Below are 27,636 nucleotides of genomic sequence, written 5' to 3'. Positions count from 1 at the left end.
TTTAGGGGGGGTCTGCAACCTCATAGTCCATTCCTGTGTAGAGATCCTCTGTGTATATCCATCTCCTGCTTCGTGAACATCAACAATTCTTTTTCTCAAGTCTAAACAGAGTTTCACTTTTGGCGCAATGCTCGCTCAAAGCCTGCCGTTTATGCACAGAGGCAATAGAGAGAAGACTGCAGGCACCGGTGTCTTTAACTCTCAAAACTGTTTTTATTTATATTAACCATTTATATGCATCCACAGCAACATTCTTAATGATCCCCACATTATATACGCAGTCCATTACAAAGGAGGGTGAGAACATGATGCTAGACAGCTTACAGGAAACAGAAGTAATGAAATGCAGCAAGAGGGGGTGAGGGTACATCTGACGAGGAGCTCGGGTTACATGCAGCCATGCACATTTCAATTTATACTGAAGCCTTTAGACAAAAGCATCCACAGGAATGAAAAAAAACTAAACAAGTACAAAAAAAATGAACAAAGCTAGAGAAAGTGAAGCTAAATCAAGTTTAGAAAGCAACGGGACAGAAAAAGTGTGTGCTCACTGTATTAAAAACAAAACACACACTAAAAAAAGGTGGATCAGCACCATCTCATGCTTTCCTTAATGTGATGCTGCAATTCCAGTCCATCTTGAATACACCACCACAAACAAATCAAACCAGGCAACTCAAACTTTAAAAGGAAAAAAACAAACAACACATTTATATTACGACAATCATCAAAGTGTCCAAATATACCCTAATAATCGACCACAGGTCTGGTTAATGTTAGCAAGAGCCGGTTTTTAGCTTGAAACCAGACCACAAGGTGCTTTGGTGCGTGGACACCCTCTCTCTGGTAGGTGGTTGTTAGGTGGTGGAGGAGGAACTCCATTAGCAGCAGCTTTACTACTTACTGCTACTGTTAACAGGAGCTCTGAGATCATAAGTGTCCCCATATGAACTGAATGAATAAAACTACACATGTAACTTGTTAAGTCTTTTTCAATGGCTATTAATGTGAGTATATTAATGAAGGTCTGTCTCAAGTGAGTGCAGTCAAATCCTCAGACCACCTGCAGATTTTTTTTGCATTGCACCCCCCGGACACCTGATTCAGATGCCGGTGTAACCAATGACGACAGATGCGTCATCAGCCGAGGAGCTGCTCCCACTTGGGGGACCTCCACGGATCTCCACTCTCCTGTCCTTTCTTTCATCAGCGCTCATACTTGTTAGTCCACTTCCTCCATGTTGCCGTAGGATGGTGCTGCACACTCGCCGGAGTGGGCAAAGAGGTCAGACGGTACCTCAGGGGTCAGCGTAGGTGGTCCTTCGGCATCCAGATCCGTCCCAAATAGCGACTGGCTAGAGGCCTGCAAAATAAACCAAGCGTTCACAATAAATCACATTGGTTCAGCATTCAGAGAGTGTTCATGTGTGGGCATGGAACACACAAAGACTATAAAAGACTTTATTTTCACAAAGTTTATATATTAGAAAGCAGCATTCAGGTGGAGGTATTGAGATACATTATTGCATGGAAATTAAAATAGGTTATGATCTCTTCAATACACTACTTGCAATAACTTGGTAATATTATACAGAGGCATCAAAATATAGGTTATGATTATTGTTCTTTTGCAATTAACATTTTTAAATTAGGCCCAACACACACTCACACACAAAGATAACTTTATCAGTCAAGTCCATTAAATCATTAGCCAATCAGCAATTGGAGGTCGTGCCCCCTAAAATACATCTACGGAGTTGATTTGAGAAGACAAATTAGACAAACTAGATCAAGACCACTGTAGACAAATTAAAAAAATAAAATAAAGACTTGAGAATTGCATATGTCTGAATCAAGTATACAGTCTGATGGTGATCTGAGTAAGGCAGAGCACATACAGGTCTGTGTACTCTGACCTGATACCAGAGGAGATTTCCCTGAGACCCAAATACACTCACACACATGATCATGACGGGATGACTGCAGTGTGGAGTCTCAACAACACTTGCAAACAGTTAGTGGCTGTGGATGAAGTCGTCCGGCAACTTAAGCTGCTAAACGGAATCATTAATTAATAAATATATTTTAAAATTTTAAACTTAAAGAAGGCTCTACAAAAATACCTTTACTTATAGCTTACAAGTAAGGAACAATTCATGTGTAACTGTCCTTTAGAGCTCCCGAATCATTCAGAATTCAACTCCATTTAAAGCAGTGCAATTTATAAACATTACATACAGGGGCGGACAAACGTGTATAGTTTTATTGCTCTGAATATACTGCGTTAGCTGCAAACTGCTCAAAAATAAACAAAAACAAATTAACAGAAAGAAGTCCCCCCCCCACCCCCACAAAACACAACCTCTTAACTTTTCAAAGCAGTTATGGCTTAGAGGTATTCAATAAACACACAATTAAAAAAAATAAATAAATATATATATATATATATATATATATATATATATATGATTAGAGTGTACTACAGTACATGTAAAAGAGGACATGTTGTCTTGACAAGATCAGAAATTTTAAAAAGGCCCCGAAATTAATTTTTCTTAATTTTCAGAATACAAACTAAAAGCAGCTGCACACACGGACACACACATACATATACATACAATAAGAGGTTTAATATTTTCTTCTTCAAGAACACATTTTCCACCCATCATACATTTCTACTGTTAAAGGACCAATGTGTAGGATTTATGGGGCTCTATAAGAATATATTAATCATTGTTTTCATTAGTGTACAAACACCTGCAAATATAAACAGATGTCTCTCTCAAGTCACACAGACGGGAAGACCCAAACGGTTATAATGTAGATTTGCATAGGTGCTCCAAAGAAATGGGCATTCAGTTAATTGGAACCTCACCACTAGATGGCCCCGAATCCTGCACGTTGATCTTTTATGAGTGTAGTGACCTGGAAACAAAAGGCGCTTTTCAGCAGGTCCTCACTATTCTATAATGCTCCTATAAGCATCTTAAAAAGGATTCTACACAATTATCTGACTCCTGACCGCATCTAAACAGGCTCCAAAAAAGCTTTCAGGGTTTGCGCTTCAACTCCACACATACAATGTATAATTAAGGCCGTCATGGCTGATCATCTGAGAATTATTACGTGAGACAATAAAAATGGCAACTTTCTTTAGAAATGTACAGAGCTCGAAGCCACTTTAAAACAACGCAGAGGTAATGTAGTGAGAAATCTACACCCAGTACATCATTACAGCATGGGGGTAGCTCTCCTGCAGCTTTAAATTAGCGTCTCTCACGATGAAAGAGTCAGCAGCTGTGACTTTAACATCAGCCTGTTTAAGTCTTAATATGTGAAGTAGTGCCGAGTATTTTAAAGGGTTTAGCCACTTCAAGTATTGTGGTGCTATGTAGAACACAAATATTTTACTGGAAAAACACTGAAAACATCTCTTCTTGTTTCTAAAAACAGACATTTATGATTTCTGGGGCGGTCCAGCACGTAAACCCTGCAGCCAGCACTCAGCTCCAGGTGGCTTTGTAAAGAAGAGGGTAGACCAAATTGACAAACAGAGCGAGCACTGCAGTGAGCGTGCCCAGAACAAAGTATCGTACGCAGTCATCGTCGGGATAGTCCAACATCCTCTGCCTGCGGTGCCGCTGCACCGACTGTTCGGCTCCGTCTTCCTCTTCCTCGTCTCTGTTTCTCTGTGTTCGGTGTCGCCGCAGTGCAGAGAGGAACAGTCCACGGGGCCCTTCGTCGAGCCAGTCGTCTTCCTCCTCCAGTTCCCGCCATATTAGAGAGGCCTGCGATTGGCGGGAAACCTGTGTCAGCTTCTGCGAAAAGGTGCGTGTTCTAACAAATACTACCATTACACGAGAAACCTCCAAATGTGTGTACTTGCTGAGCACAGTGATTTGTACGGAGATGACGTGTGCTCTACTGAAACTGGGACAGTGAGGAGATTGTTCTTTAAGTGGGAATCAAATTTACAGGAGCCAGAAAATAAAGGGACATCTTCAAGCTCTTCTTACTAAAAGCCCAGGTTAAGAAATGTATATTTTAACCATTTTGTTGGAAACACTGTAACATAGTATATTCTTACAAATTTAAGCAAATTTTGTGAGATTGATATGAAATTTAAGCCTGAGCCTTGAAATCTCATCTGACAGCTTCTGAAATGAAAGTAACTGAACAAAGACTGTACAGCATTCATCCCTAAGGAACAAAGTGGAGTTCTTCACATCCAGCAGTGACATGAAGTCAGTTTTTAATAAATAATCTGTATATCATTTGCATTGTGCTCACATGGAAAGACAACTCAATGGTTCAAAGTCTCACTGATCAATAAATGGCTAAAATGTTCCAGCACAAAGGAGGACAGGAATGGAAAAACAGCTTAAAAGTGAATATAAAGTCTTTAAAACACAATACTCTTCCACTAAAAACACTCACGTTATTTAGCTGTTCATTTACTTACAAGGGAATCCTTTAATATCAGAGTGCCCCCCAAGATGTATGAAAAAGGACAATAAAATGCAGATTATACCTTCTCCACTTAGGTCTTTGAAGGTTCTCAGTCATCCAGGTCATCGTAGTCTAAGGAGCTTGGAAAGAAAAGCGTCTGGACTTCTTTAGGTTATGTCTTCAAGCAACCTAAAGAAGGCCAGACACTTTTCTTTCCAAACTTCTTAGACCATTCTCCACTTAATTTTATACCCATATGGATTTGGATGTCTAAGCAAGATCACTTACAATACACACTGAAATTGCTTATAATGTGTATTTCCCGCTTTTCAATTGTCCACCAGATCAACAACAACATTTATTAATGATAGGGAATAATATTTAAAACCCCACAAAAAAACTCAAAAGCAGTTACACTCAAGTAGTGGGAAAAAGGGAAAAGAAAAAACCCATGAAGCTAATGCCACTTGACATCTGAGCTTTGCAGAGATTAACAGTGTGTCTCGTGATGGATCTATCCATTATAAACCCACTAGGCTGTTTGTCATTAACAATGTCAGAGCACAAGCTCCTCTTGTCAAGACTAATTGAACAGAAGCAGCAGTTCTCAGAGAGATTTAACACACAGGCCTGTCTCTTAACACCTGGCAAGTACTGCCAGTTCCTCATTAGTGTGACACTTATTAATATCCCAAACCCCAATGACAGGTGGACTCGATACAATGTACAAAGGAATAAACATGTACAACTCCCTCATTAACCACACTGACCCAAGCTAAAATCTTCCTACCGCCTAGGGGTGGGCGATATAAACGATATACGATAGAAACTATATAAATTTGTCCAACGATAGAGATTTTAGCTGTGTCCCATAATGTCGGCTGCATCCTCCGGAGGCTGCATTTGAAGGCCGATTACGTCACAGCCAGGCGACGAAGGCCATCCCAATTCGTCGACTGCTTCAAATGCGGCCGACAAATGCTTCCTTCATTTCCCCGAATTTGAAGGATGGGTCGGGTGTGTCCTTCGTGGCCCACCATATCCCAGAATTCATAGCGCGCGCGGCGCAGCCAAATTTCAGCTGCCAACAATGGCGGCCGCTACTAAGTTTTAAAATTACTCTTATTAATCTTTCTGGGCCACAAAATAAACTTTTAACATATTTTAAGGCGAGAAAGTAGCTGTGTAAATTACAAATATCTGCTTGGTTTATCAAGACATCGCATATTTGCAAAAGTGTGCCGACGTTTTCGAAGTTTGTTACCCACCAGCTTGATAGCAAGCCGGGGGGTTCAATGGTCACTCCAGCCAGCGAGAGCAGCGGACTCCCGGCTTCATCGTTTTCAGACCCCCGCTCTTTCGCTACTCAGGTTAAACATGATATATAAGTCACTCAGATAACTTAAAAATGTAATTGTTTGCCTTTTTTGGGTGTTTTATTTGTTCTGGAGTAAATCGCTTTGGCTGAGATCAAAGTTATTAGATTAAATAAAACTTTACTAATCCGTTGAGTGGGTTCCTCCGGGATTTTCACACAGCTGAATAAACGTTAAACAGAAAACTGATTAAACAGAAGTGTGAGACGGTCGAGAATTTACGCCAGTGTCCTGTTATATTTTAGACAGCAAGGAGCAGACGGCCGAGTTTATTAAACTCCACCGACACAGCGGTGATGCAAATCTGAAGGCTAGACCGTCCCATTTCACAGCCTCGCACTTCCGGCCTTCTCGGTCTTTGAAGGACCCGGCCCACGTAGACCGCGAAGGCCGGGTCCTCCGAAGGATGCAGCCGACGTTTTGGGACACAGCTTAAGACTATACCGCTCTATCGCGATAGCGCATGTTGATGATGTCATCAAGCTGCGCCTGTTTTGGTCAAAAGCATCACAGCGGCTACAACCATTATCATCTGAAAATTATGGCGGGCGACAATCATAGCAAAGAGATGAAGCACTTTTGAAATATGGGGAAAGCCAAAAACTGCGCTTCCTCCACTTCCGTAACATTGATTCATTATTGTTGAATTCTCTTGCAGCTGTTCTATTCCCATATTGTTGCAGTATATTAATAACTAACCTTGTATTGTGGATGAATAATTTCAGTTGTTCTCCTGACTGAAGTTTGGCCCGTGTATAGCATCTTGCTATACGATTGCATTTGTCCCTAACCACCAGAGTCCCTCACGTTAACTTTTATCGAGTGGAAAAAAAGTTGGCGTTCATCCTTCACTGTGCTAATGTTATACTAACATAGCTGTGTCGCTAGCAATCACGTAGCACAACATTATATACCAGGTAGTCCAACTTCAGTAACCCTACAAACGCCACTGCTGTTTAGTTTCCTGTCTTCATTTATGTTGGAAGTGGTAGCAGAGCTGTACGTTTTAATTAGTTTCAAAAATCTCTCAGTCAGAACATGGTATGAAATGTTTAGGTGGAAACTAGCGAGCTAACTTCCTGTTAACTTCTAACTCCGTTAAATTTAATAAATTCTGTTTTCATGGATGTTAAACGTAATTGTTACACCTGATAAAGCAGCAACACTGATTATTTAATTAAAGATAAAAGCATTTAGACTGTTTTTAACTCTTAGTTTGACTTTGGGACCTGAAGGGGGACGGAGTTTTGGAGCCAGATTACTCCGCGAAGCTCCTCACTACGGCAGCCGTAATGCTCTGACAATCCATAAAGCAGTGCGGCTTACCAAGGTTGCACTAAAACATTTTTAACAGATTTCTGCACGCCAAAATCAATTCGAGGTCAGTAAGCACAACCAGAATTCATACATAAGGCACACTCTCGCTTTTTGAGAAAATTAAAGGATTTTAAGTGTGCCTTATAGTGCGGAAAATACGTTATACAGAAGAAAAGAATATATCGCGATATATATCGTTACCGCACATGCTTCAAATTATATCGCGATATGAATTTTAGGCCATATTGCCCAGCCCTACTACAGCCCATCAACCACACTGCATTCTAACAGTGACAGTTCACTCACCCCCACCCCAAAAAAACAGAAAAACAACAAAAACTAAACTACAGGGGCTCTAAGTTAGCTGTGGGAAAATTTCCTGTCTTATTGTTATGGCTCTCTCACCTGGCTGGCAGTAGCTCCTGCAGCAGTGGGCGACTCTGCACCTACAGGCCTGAGGAAGCGTGGCGGCCTCTCCACTGGGGAGTTTCGTCGCCGGTAGAACAGAACATAGGCGTAACGCGTCACCACTTGACTCTCGTCCACCATTGTCACGGTGCTGTCATCAAATAGACGCCAGCCTGAGAGTCAAGGAGGGAAGAGAGGCCGATAAGTGGTAGCAAGATGTCAGAGTGGAACTTATTGTATAACTTCCATATACATAAAAACAGATGCCACTGATCAGACTTACCAACATCACTGCGCTGGCTGTTCTTGTCACTTGGCAGGCGAGCGTAGGCAGTATAGTGGCCTCCTATCATTCCTCCATAGTGGTTGATGACTGCATACAAGTCATAGATAGGAGGCTGCTGCATCTCATCCTTCTGGCCAATACAGAACTTACTTAGATCTAGATTCCTGAAAGACGAGAGAGGCTAATGTTATAGAAACAAATACAGTATAGTATGATACAGTATTACTACTAATAATAGTCACACTTAGCTAAATAATTGACCAAATCTTTTTTTCATTAACATTCAAATGATGTGAAAATTAAGATACAAAAACATTTAGCTTGTATTGACCTGACTGGAAAGTCGACCATGTCATTGATCTTATCCCTCCAAATGAAGCTCCTGAAGGAGAAGCGTTTGAGCTGAATGATCAAAACGTTGGGCAAACGCCACAGCAACAGTTGCTTGGAGGCCTCACGGTGCTGCTGGCACTTTGGACAGTACCTTAACACAGAGAGCAGAGATAAAGACCAGCTGATGAGACGAATGCACAGCATAATCAAATAAGACTTTTCAGGTCAGGCCTGCACCGAATTTCATTTAAGAAGTTTCAACTATGAAGTTCACTAATGTATCTCTTAGCACAGTGTAGAGTAATAAAGTACTGGGCAAATGTTATGTCCTAATCCAATTTTACGCAGCAGACACCTGTTTACTTATGTTCACTATGATTCAGCGTTCTACTTGAACTCAGAAACTGAGAATTTCTAAAGTCCACTGGATTATTATCGTCACCATCACTACTGCAATGACTGTGGTACCTAAAGAATAATGCTGTGAAATAAACAATAAAAATACTGGTTGCCACCAGTTCTTCCCCTAGCCACGTAGCAGATGGACCCAGGTATAAATTCTAGATCATTCCCAGAAAAGTTGACCTCTCAACATTGTTTAAAAACCTGAGAGCATCATTATCCAAACTCAGTTTGTTTTGTTAGTGTATGTAACTGTAGTATACTGAGTTTTTCCCTTTCGATGTATCAACATCTTTTTCTTTCTCTCTCTCATGTAATAATACACAAAGATACACAAATAAAAGCCTCTGTTTGAATGTCTATGCAGGATCTGGAGCCCTGACACTATCCAGCTACAGACTAGGCTGTTGGGTTAAGTGTTAAGTTTAGTTCCTCTTTTTGAAGTTTGTAAACAAGATGTCTCCTAATTTAGTCGCTGCTGTCTGGGAGTGGGAAAGAGAAAGTTAAACCTATCGTTTATCGTTACACAGGCTAGACACATTTACCACTTGGTATGTTCACCAAGTTTAGAATTATATCGGACAAAGCGGAATTTGTGAATAACCTGAAAAAGAGCTACACATCTAGAATCACAATCGATGCTACATTATTTAGAGCTCATTTCTTAAAGACTCCTACCAAGCCTCTTCAGGTGCCAGCACTTCTGGCTTGGTGAAAAGATTGAGGCACTGCTCGAGGGTGAAGTGTCCCGCTCTGGCCGTCTCACTCAGAGAACCCGGGTCTTCCTCGTACTCCAGTTCCTTGGAGCTCACCAGCACATATTCCTTTAGACGCTCGTTGTTCTTCCACACCAGCTCCAGGGTTGCATCATCAGGTATGTCTGCCAGTGCATCTTCTGCAGACGGGTTGATAGAGGAAAACATTAGTGTGTGGAACTTTTTCTGTTTTGTTTTTGTAACACTAAACCTCAGAAGCCTGAAAAAGCCTAAACGCATCTTATGACAGAAAAGTCTTGAAGAGGATTTCAATTTAGCACCTTATCTTGCTAAATTAACCCAATATGGCAATGAGAAGAATAAAACTAAAGAAAATCTGTTCTGTAGAAAGTGGGGTGGTACCTCTCTCATCCAGCCTTTGCTCCTTGTTGTTTGCATCCAGCAGAGCGATGTAGAACTGACTAGCATGACCTGAAGCAGATTCACACGGATGCTGATACCCTGCGACTGCAGCTGCAGAATGTTCAAGAAGTTTAAATAAATAATAATATTACAAATAATATTACAAATCACCAAAATAATGAAGAATCTGTACAATACATTTACCTTCTGGCCGCACAGCCTTCTCACAGGACGTTTCTTTTTCAGCATGAGGGTCCAGAAAGCAACAAGAAGCAGAAGAGAGTGACTCTGAGAACCCTGAATCTGTGGTCCGTGTGGTGGAGAGGGACGTCTGGGAAGAGGAGAGGGACTCCGAGTCCCCTGAGTGGATGGCTGAGGCCTGAGCATACTCTGCCTGGGATTCAGGCAGCGAAGCGTGGCTCTCCAGCTCCAAGTTACCGGCTCCTACAGTACTGCTACCACCCACAGCTTCATCCTCCAATCCAGGACCGTCAGGGGAGCCTGCTGGCACTGGAGGGAGGTCTACTCGGGACTGCGATGTTTCAGGGGATGTTCTGCCTGACTGGAAAGGAGGCTGGAACACGTTGACGGAAAACCTGCACACAGAGAGACAGAGTAAAGGTTATACTAAAAGTTCACATTTTAGTATGTTCACATAATATTTATTATTAAATGCCATAAACATTAAACTCTGATTATTTTACATCAAAAAGCACAAGCGTTGACTGAAAAGACATTCAGAACTAATTTTTTTTTGTCATACTCTGAGCATCAAAAATGTTTCTGGGTGTTCACAGATCCATCTGTGTAGCTGGCACAGAGATAATACAAAGTACAGCCAGGGGCATCTGATTATTGCTCAAGTTTCCAGAATTAAGACAGAATTAAGGGGACAAAAGGAAAACAGAGAAACTAAGTTGAATGAAAATCATTTTTATAAAAGTAAACTTGAATCCTTTATTAATGACATTTTGAGCTTTAGCAGTGGAGCATGAGAGAAATGATTTGCTAACACCTACATAAAAATCATACTTCTTTATTCCATTAAAAGATGAAAAGCAAATAAATAAATATTTGTAGAAAAAGAGGAAAAGTAAAGGTCAAATAGATTGAAATGAATAGAAGACTGTGTCAGACATGCATACTTTACTCCACAGACATGTAGACGTGTAATACAAAGAAACAATGCTGGTAGCAAACTTTGCTGCACATTTCAGCAGCATTTAATATGAACAGTTTATTAAAAAATGTGATTAACAGTTACAAATGGCCCTTAAATACATGAAGAATTTGTTTAGACACCATTCGCTACCTCGTCTTGTCTTTGTTTATACTTTTAGAATCGTCAAGTAGTTTTTTCTTCCATTAATCAAGTAAAACTAATTCCCAGGACCATCTCTAATTCAGACACGTCACAGCAAATTTAATATTAGTAAATCGAACACGATGACCTTGAAATAAAAGTGACTGTGTACCTGGAATAACCCTCTAGAAGCTGGACGAGCCGGGAATATGAGAGTCGAGACTCTGGCACACTGACCAGGAAAGGCAGGCCCACGTTCTCTGTGTTGGGTCGACACAGACTTTTGTGGTTGGGCCAGTGGGTTCTCTGACACACTCTGGAGAAACAAGAGCAGAAGAGTTAACATGTGTGGAAGTACAGAAATTTTATTGCTAACATATAATCTGCATTTTTTTCATTTATTTCTTATAGCATTTGATATTGTATTAAAGATGCTTATTAAAGCTAATTCCACCATGTTAACCTTTAATTACAGGTACAGCCAGACGTATTTCATACACATTGCATGATTGTGCTCATTCAGAGTTGATGTTCAGTCTCAGTTTATTGAAGGTTTCAAGCTTTGTGAAGCGCTATGACTTCACAATCTATTGTGTAAAAGACTTAGAACATAGAAGGCCGCTACACGCTTATAATACATATAGTACATATAATCTAGGAACAGGCTTGAGCGAAGGCCTGAATGTATTCAGCTTCTTGTTGCAACCTGTGGCATTTGAGTTTACTTAGTAACAGGTGACAGAAGATGGAGGACAAGTCCACGGGTATTTCCAGGGCCTGAAATTATCGCCTTATTTGGGAAAAGATGTTAGAAAGAGGAACTTCTGTGTCTGATTTTAGCTCTAAAATTGTCTCATTGTCTGTACAAGATGCAAATGATGTTCTTAGAAATACAAAAATATGTTATAGAACGCAAGAGGGGGCGTCAAACCCTGATGATATATAAACCATTCTCTGTGTATTTTTGGCAGAAGACATATGCTGATGTTTTCTCTCCTGTTAATAAACTCATCGTTTGACTGCACTCTTCTGGGCCTCCGTGGTTTGTGTCACTGCTCTACATTGATTGATTTCGCAACACATGTTCATAGAAAAGTTAACCGACTGAATTAATAATATGATATGGGAGTCACTGGACTACAGCTTTCTTCCAGGCAATCCCTTGGAAAGTTCTTAATCAGCCATTTACAGTTGGAAAAAAACATGTTTTGGAAAACTTACTGATTGCAGTAGCCAACGCGATAGCAACGAGTGCAACGCTTCAGTTTGTCTTCTTCAGACACCGGAGGCTTCAGGCAGGCAGCACATTTGGAGATGGGGATATTGGGGACCTGAAGTTTCTGCAGAGCAAACACAAGGCTGTTAAAGTATTTGTAGTCACATATTTCACAGGTTTTCAAAATGTAAAAGCGAGATTTATACCTGCTGCACTTTGAGCAATACCACTCTCTCTTTGGCCAGGTCTTTGGAAAGCACCTCAAAACAGAATAACATGTCAGAGGAGGACACTGTGTCCAGGGAGTGGGTAGGCAGGAACATTCGCTGGAAGCGGTTCTTTCCCACCTGAGATTTTGGGGGGGGGGGGGGGGGGGGGGGGGGGGGGAGAGAGAGAGAAAGAGGAAAAAGTGTCCTTGAGAAAGTCACCTCTAAATGTCTGCGGTACTGTTAAAGGACATTTTAAAATGTCTAACCTCGGCCAGTCTGAGGTTCTCGGGTTTGACCCTCACGCTTCTAGAGATAGATTCCAGGACTTCAGCTGTACTGGAGCTCTCCTTGCTCACACTCACTAAAAACTGACACATATAGATGAATATTCATTAACAGGTCACAAGAGACACCTTTGAATTTCAGCACTTAATAATTGATGCAGAACTGCAAAGCTGTTTCTTATCTTACCTTGATGGGTTTTTTATGAGGTTCCTTAGCGAAGTAGAAAACTGAGAGCACCTTTTGTTTCTGTGGCAACGGCACGGGCAGGTAGAGGAAGGGGTCAAAGGTGATAGATACCTGAAAAAGAGGACAGAGATGTCAATGTCAATAAACAGAAACCAAACATGTGTGTTTGTGGGGTGGGGGGGACTGAAGAATTGTGTTATTGTGTTACCTTAGAGCATGTGGGACACACCAGTTTGGACTTGAACTGCCCCTGAAACAGATCTACTATAAAGGAGTCATTCCGCATCTTGTGCCTCTGCCATGCTTCCTCTGCCACCACCTGCACCAACAACAAAAAAACAAAACAAAACATCAGGTCAAGGTTTGACAGAATTCTAGCAGGAAACAGTTACCATTTAATCACATCTCATCACATTAGCCAAAGAAAAACACTAACTTCGTCTAGCCGCCCGTCAGAGTCAACCGTTTCTGTGTAAGGTTTGTTCTGGATGCGGTTCAAGTCCTCGTGGAGTCCGTCCAGCAGGAATGCCATGAACTCCTGGGCATCGTGCTGGGCGTAACCAGTAAACTGACTGGCTTTACTCGCCACAATTGCCTGTGTGTTTGCAAACAGATGGAGAAAATGAAGGCAGATTGAAAACTTCCAAAGAAAAATTGCTGTAGAAGAGGAGACGATCTCAGGAAAATCTCAGGGTGCCACTTTTGTACCTTGAGTTTTGAGGGCTGGAAGGCGTGGTGCGTTCCTTTCCAAAGAGCCCTGAGCAGCACAGCAAAGCTGATGGCTAGCCTGCCTCCTGTTCCCAGTGGATTAGTGCAGTTGATTTCTGCTTCAAATGCTCGGTCTGTGGGGAAACAGAAAATACAGGAATGCAAAAAGAATAGGTCATCACCACGATAAAGTTAAAAACAAGCAGCATAGCCTGACATTAACTGATACACCATATTATTTTCTATCAACCTTTGGCGAATTACATTGTTTCCAAGGAACTAGGTGACCCAGATTTTCAGTGCTCTAAATGCTTCAAGTCCACAAACTTCTGCAGTTGTAGCTAATGGAGATAAATCCTGTGGAAGTTCCTGAGCACTCATTAAACCTGCCCCTGTGGGCCATGACGTTGTACCAAAGCCATAATAAAACATAGCCTGTTTTAGTTTTCAACACAAAAACCCAACAACACGGTGCTCTTCTTGGCAACAGCATTAAAGATGAAGTAAATTATCCCTTTGGGTGTGCATTAGAGCAGCATTTATTAAAACAGTGAATTGTAAATGTATTCCTGTATTATTTTTAAGAGGTAAAAAGAGTAAATCCATTATTTACCATGAAAGTAATCCCTGAGTTCTCTGGTGTTGGACAGGGACTGAATGACGCTGTTCATGAAGCAGGTGTTTCCGAGGTTGACCAACCCTGTAAAACCAGGCAAGCACACCTTCTTCTCTTCCTCTTCCTCATGGCGCTCGCTGCTGGCCGGAGGTGCGTGGGTCATGGGCTGCACCATGCAGGTAGGCTTAGGCTGGGAAACACACACTGTCATTTACTCTAGTTGTATATGTTTGCATGTACTTTTATTAGCCTCACTCAATAACTATTCACTCATCCAGACTCTATGGTGTCACCTCTGCTGCTGTCAGCTCTTATGACACACGTGGACCAAATGATAATAAAACTACTAAAAGTAAAAACAATATAACAATAGTAGTACACAGTAGTGATGTGCGGATCGATACTGAAATATCGATTCCTCCGATACCAGTCATTTATGTTCTAGAATCGATTATCACATTAAAATATCGATATTTTAGTAATTTAGGGTAAATTTGTAGTTTATCATTTACAGGAACACAGTGGGAAAAAAAACTATATCATTCGGATTGTCTACATTGAAAGGAACTACTTCCGCCTTTCATAGTCATGTGGGAAATATGGCTGTATAAATGTGTCACAGCCCCTTGGCATGCGCACTCACAACAATGGCTGAGCGCAATTGGAGTCATGTGCGGATGTATTTTACATCCACAAAAAGCCGAGACGTGGTTTGCAATACATATGGCAAGAAAGTGAGGTGTTGTGGCAACACCACAAATCTGTCAAACACCTCAGAGTAAATCATATCAGAGAATATGATGAGCGTATGTTGAGGCAAACTGAAGAGGAGGAGCGGACATGGACAGGTGCTGCTAGGGTGAGACAGACGTCTCTCAGGGAGTCCTTTAGTGCTGCAGGCAAGCTGTTCAAATAGCACAACTTCAGTTTTTTATTTCCATATGATGAATTCTGCATTATTAAGTGATAATAACAAGTAATCTGATGTTCTGTAATCATTATGACGCTGTAATTTCAGATACAATAAATAAAATACGTTTTTGTACAAAGTATTGGTATCGGATTAGTATCGTCGATACCACCCTGAATTTGACTTGATATCGGATCGGAAAGGAAATCAGTGGTATCGCACATCACTAGTACACAGTTTCAAGTCTATATGGGTATTCATTAATCCATTCACCATGGTAACAGTAGGCTCTGGCTTGGTAATAGCAACATGCTCAGAGACAGTGCGTGGAGCCACAGAGTCCAAACCCCCATCTTCCACTCTGGTTGGGGCCTTGGGGGTCTTGGGTTTTTCTTCCCCAACCCGCGGAGGCTCCTCCTTGGCTGGGAGGTTGTGCTGACTGCTGCCTGGCTGGCTCTTCTCCATGCAGGCAGGGCTGGAGGGCACAGCGACCTTAGCGCCACCCACTGCACCTTAAACAGAGGACAATAGAGGTTGTGGTTAGAAAATGAAGGTCATCAGCAAGAGATGTGACAGGAATAATAAATATAGTTTTGCAGCAATATTCATTTACATGCCACGTTACAGAAGTCAAATTCCTGTACCTGAAAAATCCACATGCATTTGTCTCAACCACAAACAGTAAAGAAAAAACACTAACAATAGACAACAGACTGCCCTAAATTCAAGTAATAAGTGCTGGTCATCTTTATTGTGGAAATTCTCTGGATTATCATGTCCAAAAATCCTGCAGAACAAAACCAAAGACTTTATCTAGTGTTAACAAGTAGAAGCCTGGCAGCAGACCTTGTGTGGCTTGGGCCTCCAGGCCCCCCCAGCGTTGGCTGTGCCTCTTCTTCAGAGTGATGTCCAGACGGGAGGGAGTGAAGGCGTAGCTGCACAACTCAGGCTGGATCAGATTCCTGAATCACAGGAAGGAGAGTACACAGGTCAGATTGTAAAGGCAAAAAGAAGTTCAGGGAGGTGAGTGATCTACAAGAATGTCATCAGTGCAACATTCCCACTTTGTTATTCATCACGTAATGTCTGGAAGACATTTCTAACATTCCAGATATTAAACATATTTGTGTCTTCCGCACCACTTGCATTTGTGCTAAGTGCTTAAACCCGTAAAAAGAAACCACAGATAAGGAAATTTGATTCCGCATGTTTCCTTAAACGCAGTAACAGGTGCTACCTTAGAAGTTTGATGTCTTTGCCCTGATTTAACCCTAGTGATTTAGCACTCTTGTTTCTTTATGGCTAATTAGGCTGTTCCAATTAGTTAGATGCTGATGAAGCTGGCCGTGGTTCCTGGAACAGCTCAGTATATCTGTACAGTTAGCCCACACATCTACACAGAAAAACATTCCGGTGTTGCGCTCTTCAAGATTCTGGTTTCTAAGCAAGAACAAGCAAACTCCAACAGTACCTGAGTTTGACTTGCCACTTGAAGACTGTGTTCGGTCCACAATCTGAATGAAGCCGCAGAAAGCTGACATCACTGTAAAAGGAAAGCCAAAGGAAGGTCAATCACTCGCTGCTCTTTCAAGACTGGCCAAAAGGAAGCCACATGCTTTATTAGTAGATATTCATGGTCATAACCTTGTCTGGAAGATGAGGGTGAAGTCCTGTTCCCTGAAGATGACTCTGGCTGTATCCCTGCAGATCCCCTTCAGGTAAACATTGACCACCATCAAGTCTGTGCCCTTCTCATATGAATCATTCTTCACATACTGCAGGTTTACCATGGGCTCTGGGGCTGTGGGAAGTTTGGACAAAGTATTAACAAAAAGAAGTTATTTGAGGTGGTTTGTGCATCTGAATAGGATGCCTAATATGATCCCAGGAAAGGTGTTTAAGGTATGCAGGACAAGGCCCTGGTTGAGAGCCAAGGTTATCTCACAGCTGGCTTGAAACCAAAGATTTTAAATGTTTTCAGCATTTATATGTTGCAGTTGTGACCTTTGGTCATAAACCAGCTTCAAGAAGAAGAAAAGTTAGTGAGACTAAAAGAGAATTTTGGAAGGTGTCAAATTTTGGAATTTACTATTTTCACCTTCAATTATAAGCTAAATAAATAAATATTACACTTAATAATCACAGTATAACAAAGCCAGCCAAACTTGTGGGGGGGGGGGGGGGGGGGGGGGGGGGCGCACACTGTAGAGGCAACAACCGAACCTAAGAAAGTGAATGGTTTTACAGGTATACCACTGCTCTCTTACTCCATTTGACAGATTTTTCCTCTACCTCTACTTTTTGCCACTGTCTTTGCACTGCACTGGTAGCATGACACAGTACATGCTGCATGGATAGTCCAGCTTCCCCAGATTAGCACATTGGTGCTGTTATGATAGTGTTCTCCAAGCCTCCCAGCACTGTCTTAAGAATGGATGAGACCCCAAGAGATGATCCATTACTCAAGGACAGCTGGACAGGGTTGTACACATTTCTAACCAAACTGTCAAAACAGACACTATGAGTGTGGCATGAGGGTCTTTAGTGGGACTTGTGCTAATGGAGAACCCGGGCTTGTCAACCAATATGAATGCACTACAGGTACTATGACATGTCACTGGTGACAAGGATACTAGCAAAAAGCAAAACTAGAGAAAAATCGGCAAATAGGGGACGAGGAAAGAGCAATGGTTTGGCTTCCACATGCAAAAACATTCCCCTTTTTGGAGTGGTCCTCTTGTTGCCTTTCAGTGCATCTGCTCTCCTTTTGTTTGCACCAAAGCAGGTGAAATGGATTCCCAATGGTTTACACCTCCTCACTGAGCAAACCGATGTCCCCGGAATTAACTGATGGTGTGTTAAACTGTTCCCTTAACCTTTTTCAGAAGCGCATTTAAGCACCATATACAACTAACCATCCAGTTGCTTCATTTCCAGTAGCGGCTCCTCCTTCGACTGGTCCCGCTTCTCCTCATTGTCACAGCTGCTCTTCCTTTGGGCAACACCTGGGGGCTGGCTTTGCTTGGCTGGCATTCCCATCGCCTCTACTGGTACCACTTCCATATCTCCAAGCTGCTGACAAATCAGAGGATCCTGCTCCGATTCCTGCTCAACAGGTTTTCCAGCTGGCTCAGAGTCTGTTCTGTCTCCCAGCCTTTGGGGAGAAGTCGAATTCATTTCCTTGTTGAAGGCGACAGGTTTAACACAGTCACTGGTGCTAACAGGAGCTGCTGGCTGGCTCACACTGACATGTGTTGTTGCATCAGACTGGTCTGATGACTGGTTTTGCTTCTCAGCCAACTGAAAAAATACAAATAAATTAATACATTTAAAAAAACAAAAAAACAAAACAGGAGATATTTTAGAAATGAAAGAGAGCAACGTTCACTCCCAAAGTCCCCATAGGAAAAGGAGACTAAATGAATATCTATGAGCTACAGATTTTTCACATTTGAGAGGGTGTACACAGCACCCTCTAGTCCTCTTATTACAGCAGTGACCAAAAACAAAGGATGCCATATACAACTGATTATCCAGTGAGATTTAAAGTATCTGCAAAGTTACTTTGTGACCTTAGCTGTATGAAAACACACCAATACACATGAGCAGACAGTCCTCTCATGTCTCACTTACTGCTCTTTATCTGGCAGGCTGTTGTCTGGTGACAGGTTTAGATGGCATCTGCTAGTATGTTGTGTAAAAATCTTTCATAAAACTACAAATCTCTTCCAAGCTCCAGGGACACTTGGAAAAGGGGAGCCCACACATGGCAGATGGTGTTACTGGCTGTAATCTAATTAAATCCTAGTACTGGGTGATGTGTGGAAATAATCTGCAATTTTAGTCTTTAAATGAGTCAGAGTTGGGAAATTATTTAAATAAAAAAATAAAATGTTTAATCATTTTAAATATTATTAAATATGGAAATATATTATTTCTATTTATTGTGTTCTGCATGATTTTGGGCTCATTCAGAATACGTCACATCCGCCTGACAGCTGTGTGTGACTATAAACACAATAAAAGAAAACAGCAATACTGTTGCTGGGGTAGCTAAGTGGCTGTGTAAAATAGAGATAGTGCAATACAGACAGCTCTTTACCGTTGTGTGTTCACACTCTTTTGGTGTTTGTGAATTTTTTATTTCCCTGCCGGAGGAAGTTTTTCTAACAGTTGGCAGGTTTCTTGCTTACAGGACAGTTAACAGCTCAGCTTACTGGAGAAAGTCAACTGTATCCAGTTATTTAAGGGCATGTAAAGAAACTGAATTATAAATCACAATATTATATCTAATCTCACCTGAGTTCTGTTGGTAAGGGTGGAAGCAGCTGCTTCTGCTCCCTGTTTCTGTCCGCTGCCACGAGTCTCAGATCTGTTGTCTCCACTTTTCCGTTCCGTCTGTGGGCTCCGACCAGCGGGCAGGTGGGCACAGGTGGATTTCTCATTAGCTGCTGTAGACATCACAGATGGTAGGTCGGCTGATGCAGCGTCCTTAGAGGTCTTAGGCAGCCGTACAACTGTGCGTTTGGCACTAGGTTCCTGATGCGGTTGCTCTGCTTTCGTGACGGTAACAGGCTTGCTGCTGGTGGTGGAGCCATCTCCAGCTGTGCTTTTAACACCTGCAGAGTCCGTAGTGGCCTTTTCACCCGTCAGTTTAGTTTTCAGGCTGCGTTTGACACATGATTTGCTAACACCGCGTCTTGACTCGCTGTGTGCAGGTGACGAGGGAGGCTGGGGCTGGAGATGTGGAGTTTTCTCTGATGACTCCAAGGCAACGGGCTTCATGTCTGGTTTGGTCTCTATGGATACTGCCTCCTTCTTTTTATTTGACTAAAGCAGAGGAGAGGAGCCAGAAGAAAAACACAGGGCTTACTTAAAGCTTCAATGTGCAAGACTCTCCTTCAAAGATTAACTGACAGTCACGTCTGGGCAAAATGTTTTTCTAAACGTGGTGCAGAACCTTTATAACAAGTACAGTGTGGTGCTTGCAGGCTAGCGTACTTACCTCAGTTTAATTTAATATTCGTGTTTTAACTTGTTTTGAATGAGCGATGAACAATTTTATGCGACTCACCTTTAGAGAAGGCCAGATGTGGAAAGGAATCTTTTTGTGCATGATGAGATGGAGGAAGCCTCCCTTTTCCTTATACTGGACTTTGCTACATGAGGCCTCGATTTCCTCCTGCAGCTGGCAGCTCCATTGCCGTCCATCTGAAAAATGAAAATGCACCGATTTTATTAGACCACAGCTCTACCTACAGTATCATTTCAAATAGAATAACTGCAATAAATCCAAGATATAAACCAAAGGATTAAGTTTAAAGTCCAAATTCCAGAGTTTGAAGGCTAAACTGTACAGCTATGTACTTTTGTGGTTTTATATTTTATGACTGACCCAGCTTCTATTTTGATCTCCACTTTTATACTTTGCTGTGAATTACCTGGGAAATCCACATTGCAGTGTGTGTCTGTGAAGGTGGTGTTTATGTCCTCTATCCTCTGCACCCCCTCGCCACAGCGCAGCCTGACAGTCACTTCGTTGACATTCTGCTTCCAGTCCACAAACACATCTTGAAAAAACAAAGAAGCAGGCAATGAGTTTTAAAGATGAGCAGGAACTTGAAAATTATTCCACCCTGATCACTCAGCCTCCAGCCTGAGCCACAGTGACCCTGTTAAAACGTAAAAACTAAAAGAAATCATCTGGTTAAAAAAGAAAATTTTCAAGTAAAAACCAATGAAGAGCACAGCATCAGTACAATGAACCCAAAGGAAAACACACTGAATGCATAAGCTCACGCATTCACACAGACCACTGCGCTCATATGCTCAACTGGGTCAGTCTAGAGCACTCACGGACAGACCGAGGCAGACAGAAGGCAGTGAACTCAGCAATTACAAATGGGACATCTAAAATTATCCACCCCACACAGACTGTATTCCAAGTAAACAATTGCAAGAAGGAAAATCATCAAGTCATTTGCATGCTACCGAGCCACTTCTTCAAATGTAGACTCAACACACAAACGTGGACAAAAAGAAAGAGAAACAAGAAGACGTGTACCACAAGGCTCATAGCACCCAGCCTTCATCAACGACTGGAGAGCCTCAACTTTCCCACACTCATTTCCTCATCCAATCTCTCCCCAACTGAATCACTCCAAAAAGGTCACAAGGAACACTCAATCCCCTTCAGCTGGTGACAGTCAGATTACCAGTGTAGCTGCGCCACTCAAATGACAGGAATAAACTTGTTGACATTTGTGACAAGTTGTTTTGTTTTTTTTAAACACTTAACATGTGTGTTTAAGTGTATTTTTTTGTGAATTCTCAGTATAATTAAAATTACACTACTGCAACAGTGGACTGTTACAGCCAGAATATATATACATATGAAAGGAGCAGACATGCAATCAAAGATTCTTGAACAGAAATCAATTGGAGAGCTCTCATTTGTTAAGAGACCATAGTTGTCCTGCTCAAGCTAACAAAGAGCCAATCACCATCTGAAAAAGTAAAAATATTAGCCAATCATGTTGTTGCACTGTTGTTTGTGAAGTCCAATTGTGGGCTTAGTAAAGTTGTAGATAACAGTACTTTGGCTTTTTCTTGGCTTAAAGTAACCATATTGTCAAATAGTACAGAACTTATTAAGCGCTCTGATTGGATGAGAGGAGACGGCAATTATGCTAGCACCAAGTATTGTGTGGAGGTTCTGAAACTTTGCTCGTGTGTAGAATTTTATTTTATTTTTTTTGCAGTATGTCATCATATTTGACTTGCACACATTAACACACATAATACTCTCAAAGTGAAGTTCAGATTTTCTTCCCATTTATTTTTCCCCAAAACATTTCAAAGATGGCTGCCGAGTAGCAAGAGTTTATTTTAGAAAGATCTACAAAACTAGCAACTGGAAAAAAAAAAAACTTCTCAAAATCTATTTTTAATAAAGTAGCTTTTGGTTTAAGGTAAACTCATTTTGACTATCGCTACGGTTAGATCAACTACCAGCATGAATGTTGTGAACATTAAATTACATTTAATTTAAAGTGAGTCAACCAATTCAACTTAAATAGCATTTCACACTGTAATACTATTAATGAATAAAAAATGAAATGATTTAATTTGCTGTTTCCAAATACATTTTGCTTTGCATCACTGAACAGAGTTGGTGATTACAGGTTTTGAATAATATCAAAAAATTACTGATGCCTTTTCATGAAAAGCCTACAGCTGGTTGAGTATCTGGCAGTATCTTAGCTAGAATAACATCCCTTCACTATGAAGAAGAGAACCAGCAAGACAAATACTCTCACATTCAGTCTCATGAGAAACCAAACAGAGCCAGAGTAGAGCACATCTATTAACACTACAAACAGCCGCACTGACCTGAACACAGTCTAGTCTGATGAGACCCACTAATAGGGATGGGTACCGGTATCCGGTGCCATGTTGGCACCGGTTCTGACATAAACGGTAATAACCAGACCGAAAAGCAGCGCACATTTCGGTGCTTTTTCTTCTTTTCGCATAGCGTTTTTTTAAAAGCCGAGAAATGCGCCGTATTTGATAGCTTGCTGCGAGACCTCACACCGAGCACGTCTACTGCGGGTGGGTTGCCTGTTATCGGACCCGGAGTTTGCAACATCCCCCAAAAACCCGAAGAGTAGAGTCCTGGCCCCTAGCCCTGCCAGTGTAGCAGAAATGATGACGGATGACGATGGCAGCAGCAGCCGTTCTTCTCTGCGTGAGTAGCTTAATGTTGTTCGTGTGTAATTTACGTTGGGTAGGCTAACCACGTTATTACATTAATGCATGTAAGGTGAACTAGCAAACATCATCATAGCTACATGCAGCTGTATTCTTGTTTGATGGCAGATACTCCCTTCACCCTGGCCAAAAAGGCTAAAATGACCAAAGAAAAAGGAAAACAGTTAAACATGAGAGGTTTTTGGACAAAATTTGTGTTTTTTCCATTGTTTAAGCACTGCTTCCAGCCAAGAATGATACCATATATGCCCCATAGCTGCAGAAAAGGCTAACATTGTTATCTTTTTACAAAAAAAACAGCTCAACATGAGAGGTTTTTGGACCAATTTTGTGTTCTCCATTCTTTAAGCCCCGGTTTGAGCACCGGCACCGTTTCAAAAGTACCGGTTTGGCACCGGTATCGGATAAAACCTAAACGATACCCATCCCTACCCACTAAGATAACTTACAAACAATACTTCCAGCACGATCAAGTATATATAATCAAAGCACTGATTACAGGCATGAGCTGTGCTCTACATGGTCAGGTAAATGCTGTATCACTACGTTCATATCAACATGAGATCCAATATCACCTTTAAAAGCTGTTATTAGTATCAATTTATGCAGGCTTAAAACAACAACAACATGTGTGACCGAAATGTGTGACAATATGGTAGTCACACATGCTGAAGATCAGAACACGATGGACACCAAATCAGAGACGAACAGAGTAAATGCAATTGGCAATTGGAATAGGTGCTAAAAAGGGGACAATCTTCTACTATGTTCCTTCCCCCTACTGGCCAAAAAGCTGTTACTGCTGGACTAAAGTGGTTATTGAATAGAAAATAAGCACTACAGTAATAGAGCTGTAATTGTTGCAGATTACAGCTCTATTACTGTGGTGCTTATTTTAGTTGCTAGGGATGTATCTATGCTTTGAGTCCAAATCCATGAGTACAAATACAGAAAACAAGTAAAACAAAAGGCAGGCTATTCTCATGTGTATAGTTTACAGGTATTGCCAAAGACTATAGACTTTGGAAAGAAACAGCACTGAATAATCAATAGCTTATTTGATCAAGGGCTTATGGAAAATGTGAGAAGCTTTGCATTAGCATTTCAACCTTCTGCTCGATCAAGACAGATAAATGACGGAGGAAAAGGAAAAAAGAAAAGGAGAAACATCAAGAAGAAAGAAACCACAAACCTGATTTACAAATCTGTGCAAAGATTATGTGGACTCAAATAAATCCTTCAGTGGTCAGACAAGAAAACTACAGCTGCTTTTGTTTTAACCTTTAAACTGGAAAAGTATTCCATTATGTAATTCCAGAAAGCATGAAACATTTTCTTCATCTTTTAACACATTATATTCAGTATCTACTAGAAGATGGTGAGTCTAAGACTGTTACACTGTCATTGCTTCTGTGAGGCTCTTTATAATCAAAACTATCCCTCCTCTGCACATGTCCAAACCACCTCAGCCTTGCCTCTAAAACACTGAACTTGAGCTCTCCCTCTGATGTACTCATTCCTAATCTTGCCCATCCTGTTCTCTCTCAAAGAAAATCCAAAGACTGTCAACTCTGCCACCTCCAATTCTGCCTTGTATCACTTTGTTAGTACTACTACCTCCAAACTATACATCATAGCAGGTCTCACTACTATTTTATTAACCTACTCTTTCACTTTCACATTCCTTCTGTCACAAATCAACCCTGACACTCATCTCCAACCACTCCATTTAACTCGTTCCATCTTCTTCAACTCTCTTGTGCAAATTATTCCACTACACAGAAAAAAGTTTAGTACTGCAAAATAAATAAAATGATGACAAACTAAAAGCTGGGCATTTACATTTACACATACGTGTGCTACCAAATTCATATAATGTAGTTGTAGTTAATATTTTATTGCTGTTATTACTGTTTTATCCAATAAAGAAGTTGCAAAGGAATAAATGCCTCAACAATATCCTAAGGACTCTAACTCCACTGCCCTGGTGAGTGTAGGTGGCAGGTGATTTAAGGGGGTTCTTGGAACAGCCCTTTAAGTTTGATTTAGGGACACAAACAAGGGCCAGGCAACAAATTGCATATTAATTTCAGCTACAATTGTACTATTCATCAATTATAAAAAAATAAAATGAGCATAAAACAATTTCTTTGTTATGTTTCTGTTTGCTATGAAAATTTTGTCTTGCTCTCTGTTATAAAATCAGCACACCTCTTTCAACTACAGCCATGCACTTTGGTCTGTCTGCTTCATCTAAAGGTAAATCTAGATCACTAGTGTGTTTCTGCCTACAGTGCATATGGTGAAGGAGGACATGCAGAAAACTGGTGTGGCAGAGGAGAATGTTAGGATAGGATGAGAAGGAGGCAAAATAATCTGCTGTGGTGGATCAGCTAAAGGAACCAGAAGAAAGAAGATGACGATTACTGATTGGCTGCAGATGCTTTTGGCTCTAGATCACTGAGGGTCTCTAACCCAGAGGACTTTGTTGACATAATAAAAATGTGCTTTTTAATGTGCATCTATAATGAAGTTAAATAATTACGGACAAAAATAACTGATCACAGCAAACAAATGAACCAATTCTCCACAGGCTGTGGTTTGAGTAACCCTCCGGCTTACAGTGAATTTCTCACAAAGCAGAACAGCGACCACAATCACTGTCACTAGCTATAGTTCAAGATGGTGGAATTTGAGTCATCAGGAGGATGACAAACTCCATGGAAAAGCAGCTGAATGACACCAAAGCAACACAAGTGGCCTAACCAGCTTTCATGTAGGGAAAAATAAAATACCAGGGACACGCTACAGGGAATGAGGCTACATGGTTACCTTTCAAAACAAAACATTTACCCACATTTTAAGAGTAGACATCCACAAAAAATAAAATAATGTAAAAATGTGTGTAGCTGGGACACTTTTTGTAATTCTTACCTTTCTTGACTTCTGCAATAACCCCATCTACGGCTGCAGCAGCTGCTGCCGCTCTCTTGGCCTCTCTGCTTTCCTGGTTGGCCCTGTCCTTCTGCTTCTTCTTACTCGTACTGGAGGGCAAGTCTGAGCCGTTTTCTCTGCCACTGCCTCCTCTCTGCTGAGCTCCACCACGGTGGCCCACCGCCTCACTCCCGGCCACACCACTACTGCCGCTGCTGGCCATCTTCAGGCACTTGGCACTGACAGGCCGCCCGTCGCCAGAGTCACTACCACTGCTGGGGTCTGGATCTGAGGTGTGCCTCTTCCTGCCTGGCCCGGCTATCTTGGCGATGATGCTGGTCTGAACTCTCCCAGAACAGAATCAGGAAGACTAGTGAGGGATGGGGACCTAAAGCATAGATAATTCACTGTCAGTTATCATGATGTGCAATTTGCAAGATGTAACAGAATATCAAACAGCTATGGGACTTGAGTAGGTATGTGTGTGTGTGTGTGTGCGCGCGCGCACACACACACACACAAGCAAACGCATGCACACATCCAGAGACAGGGAGAGGGTTAGCTGCTTGGACCTGCTGTGGAGCAGGTGTCAGATAACAGCAATGCTGAAAAAGAACATGACTATTGTGCCTTACAACAAAAAGCATATGGCTGAGCATAACATCGACTGAACCAGTAGGACATTGAGCTTTGCTCCGTTTCCTTAGCATAGCAACCGCAAGTTGCTAGCCCACAGTAAAATGACAAACAAAGGACAACAGATAAATCAGCCATTTTAGTTAGCGTTCAGTACAACCCATTTACTAAATAGCCGACCGCTGTTTATTAATCCGTATTGCTGAGCTTCCCCTTATCAGGCTAGTTAGCTTACCTACTGTAAGTTAGCCAATAACCAGCAGACTACATAGGTTCGTTTATTTTAAGGCACACGTGTTCGTGGCTGTCATGTGCCTGTAAATAATGAAGCATGCACATAGGTCTCCACGAGGCTTCAAACTAACCTTATATTCTCAAAGTCATGCTTTGGCAACTCTCTTTAAAAACCTGCTAACCTTCAGAAGAGTAACATAACACCGTAACCCTGATGTACCTGGTCTACACCGCGAAATGTAACAATTGTTTGTGTACATACCGTATCTAATTTCGCTGCTTTGACTTCTCGGGGCAGTAGTAAACAGTCGCATTACTTTTGCATACCGCCAGTAATGTTTTTAATGGCTGTAGTTTATCTCCATTACCGTGTGCCCCAGCGCAGCGCCGGGCAGGTCGTCTAATCAAGCGCTGCTACAGAGCTCCGAGCAGCTAAAGTCATTAGCCTCACGCTAGCGGTAGCTCAAACCAAACGGTTGGTACGGCTATTCAATTTAAACAAATAAGACAAGACATCTTGTGACAACTGACATACATTAGCAGTTAAAACACTACATTCAGATTAACGTAACAACATGACACTTACGGGGATTTATTATGATGCTAATTCCGTTTTAACACACAATAGCGAGCGACTTCTTTTCGTTGCCCGGCTGCTAAAGCTTCCTTCTCGGCCGCAGGCCGCTATGCTCCTGCCCGAACTCGAAACCCCGTAGTCCACGGTGTTTCTAGAATCTTCTTTCCTTTAACCGGGGCCCATTTCTTCAAATTTCAATTGCGAAGAAAATCAAACAAAATACAACAGCAGAAATCCTGCTCAATCCATTGGTTTCATCCGGCCTCTGCGGGGCGAGTCCTACTTTGTTTGGAGGAAATTACAGCGCTGACCGGCCAAACCTGAAACGATTGCACGGTCACTTCCTGGCTGACATGCTCA

The 27,636-nt window shown here is 41.6% G+C and overlaps 1 protein-coding gene across 5 annotated transcripts; it reads right to left on the bottom strand.

Moving 5' to 3' along the window:
- Positions 1–9: 9 nt before the first annotated feature.
- Positions 10–27,636, bottom strand: usp19 (ubiquitin specific peptidase 19). Of its 5 annotated transcripts, none has more exons than XM_085145139.1 (26): positions 27,286–27,635; positions 25,830–26,217; positions 20,564–20,692; positions 20,197–20,333; positions 19,422–19,952; positions 18,038–18,422; positions 16,767–16,923; positions 16,594–16,665; positions 15,969–16,084; positions 15,396–15,634; positions 14,210–14,402; positions 13,597–13,730; positions 13,325–13,483; positions 13,097–13,207; positions 12,889–12,999; positions 12,684–12,785; positions 12,415–12,555; positions 12,214–12,332; positions 11,165–11,308; positions 9,894–10,285; positions 9,690–9,800; positions 9,250–9,466; positions 8,168–8,320; positions 7,834–8,000; positions 7,548–7,723; positions 10–1,363 (listed from the first exon to the last, which is right to left on the bottom strand). In XM_085145139.1, the coding sequence occupies exons 2-26, from the start codon at positions 26,050–26,052 to the stop codon at positions 1,223–1,225; spliced, it is 4,560 nt and encodes a 1,519-aa protein (XP_085001265.1). In that variant the 5' UTR covers positions 26,053–26,217; positions 27,286–27,635; the 3' UTR covers positions 10–1,222. The 5 variants fall into 5 exon arrangements, with proteins under 5 accessions (XP_085001265.1, XP_085001266.1, XP_085001262.1 ...); XM_085145140.1 differs by having other exon boundaries at positions 15,396–15,628; XM_085145136.1 differs by lacking the exon at positions 10–1,363 and adding an exon at positions 3,212–3,788 and having other exon boundaries at positions 27,286–27,636.

This window comes from Neolamprologus multifasciatus, chromosome 20, assembly GCF_963576455.1.
Source record: "Neolamprologus multifasciatus chromosome 20, fNeoMul1.2, whole genome shotgun sequence".
NCBI classification, from domain to species: Eukaryota; Metazoa; Chordata; class Actinopteri; order Cichliformes; family Cichlidae; genus Neolamprologus; species Neolamprologus multifasciatus.
This window is presented reverse-complemented; position numbering and strand designations above follow the sequence as displayed.

Coding starts and splice junctions, on each gene's coding strand:
- usp19 (XM_085145136.1), bottom strand. CDS start 26,052: ATGGCCAGCAGCGGCAGTAGTGGTGTGGCCGGGAGTGAGGCGGTGGGC. Junction 13,000..13,096: donor TGTGTCCCACATGCTCTAAG/GTAACACAATAA, acceptor CCTCTTTTTCAG/GTATCTATCACCTTTGACCC. Junction 12,786..12,888: donor CTCATAAAAAACCCATCAAG/GTAAGATAAGAA, acceptor TATATGTGTCAG/TTTTTAGTGAGTGTGAGCAA.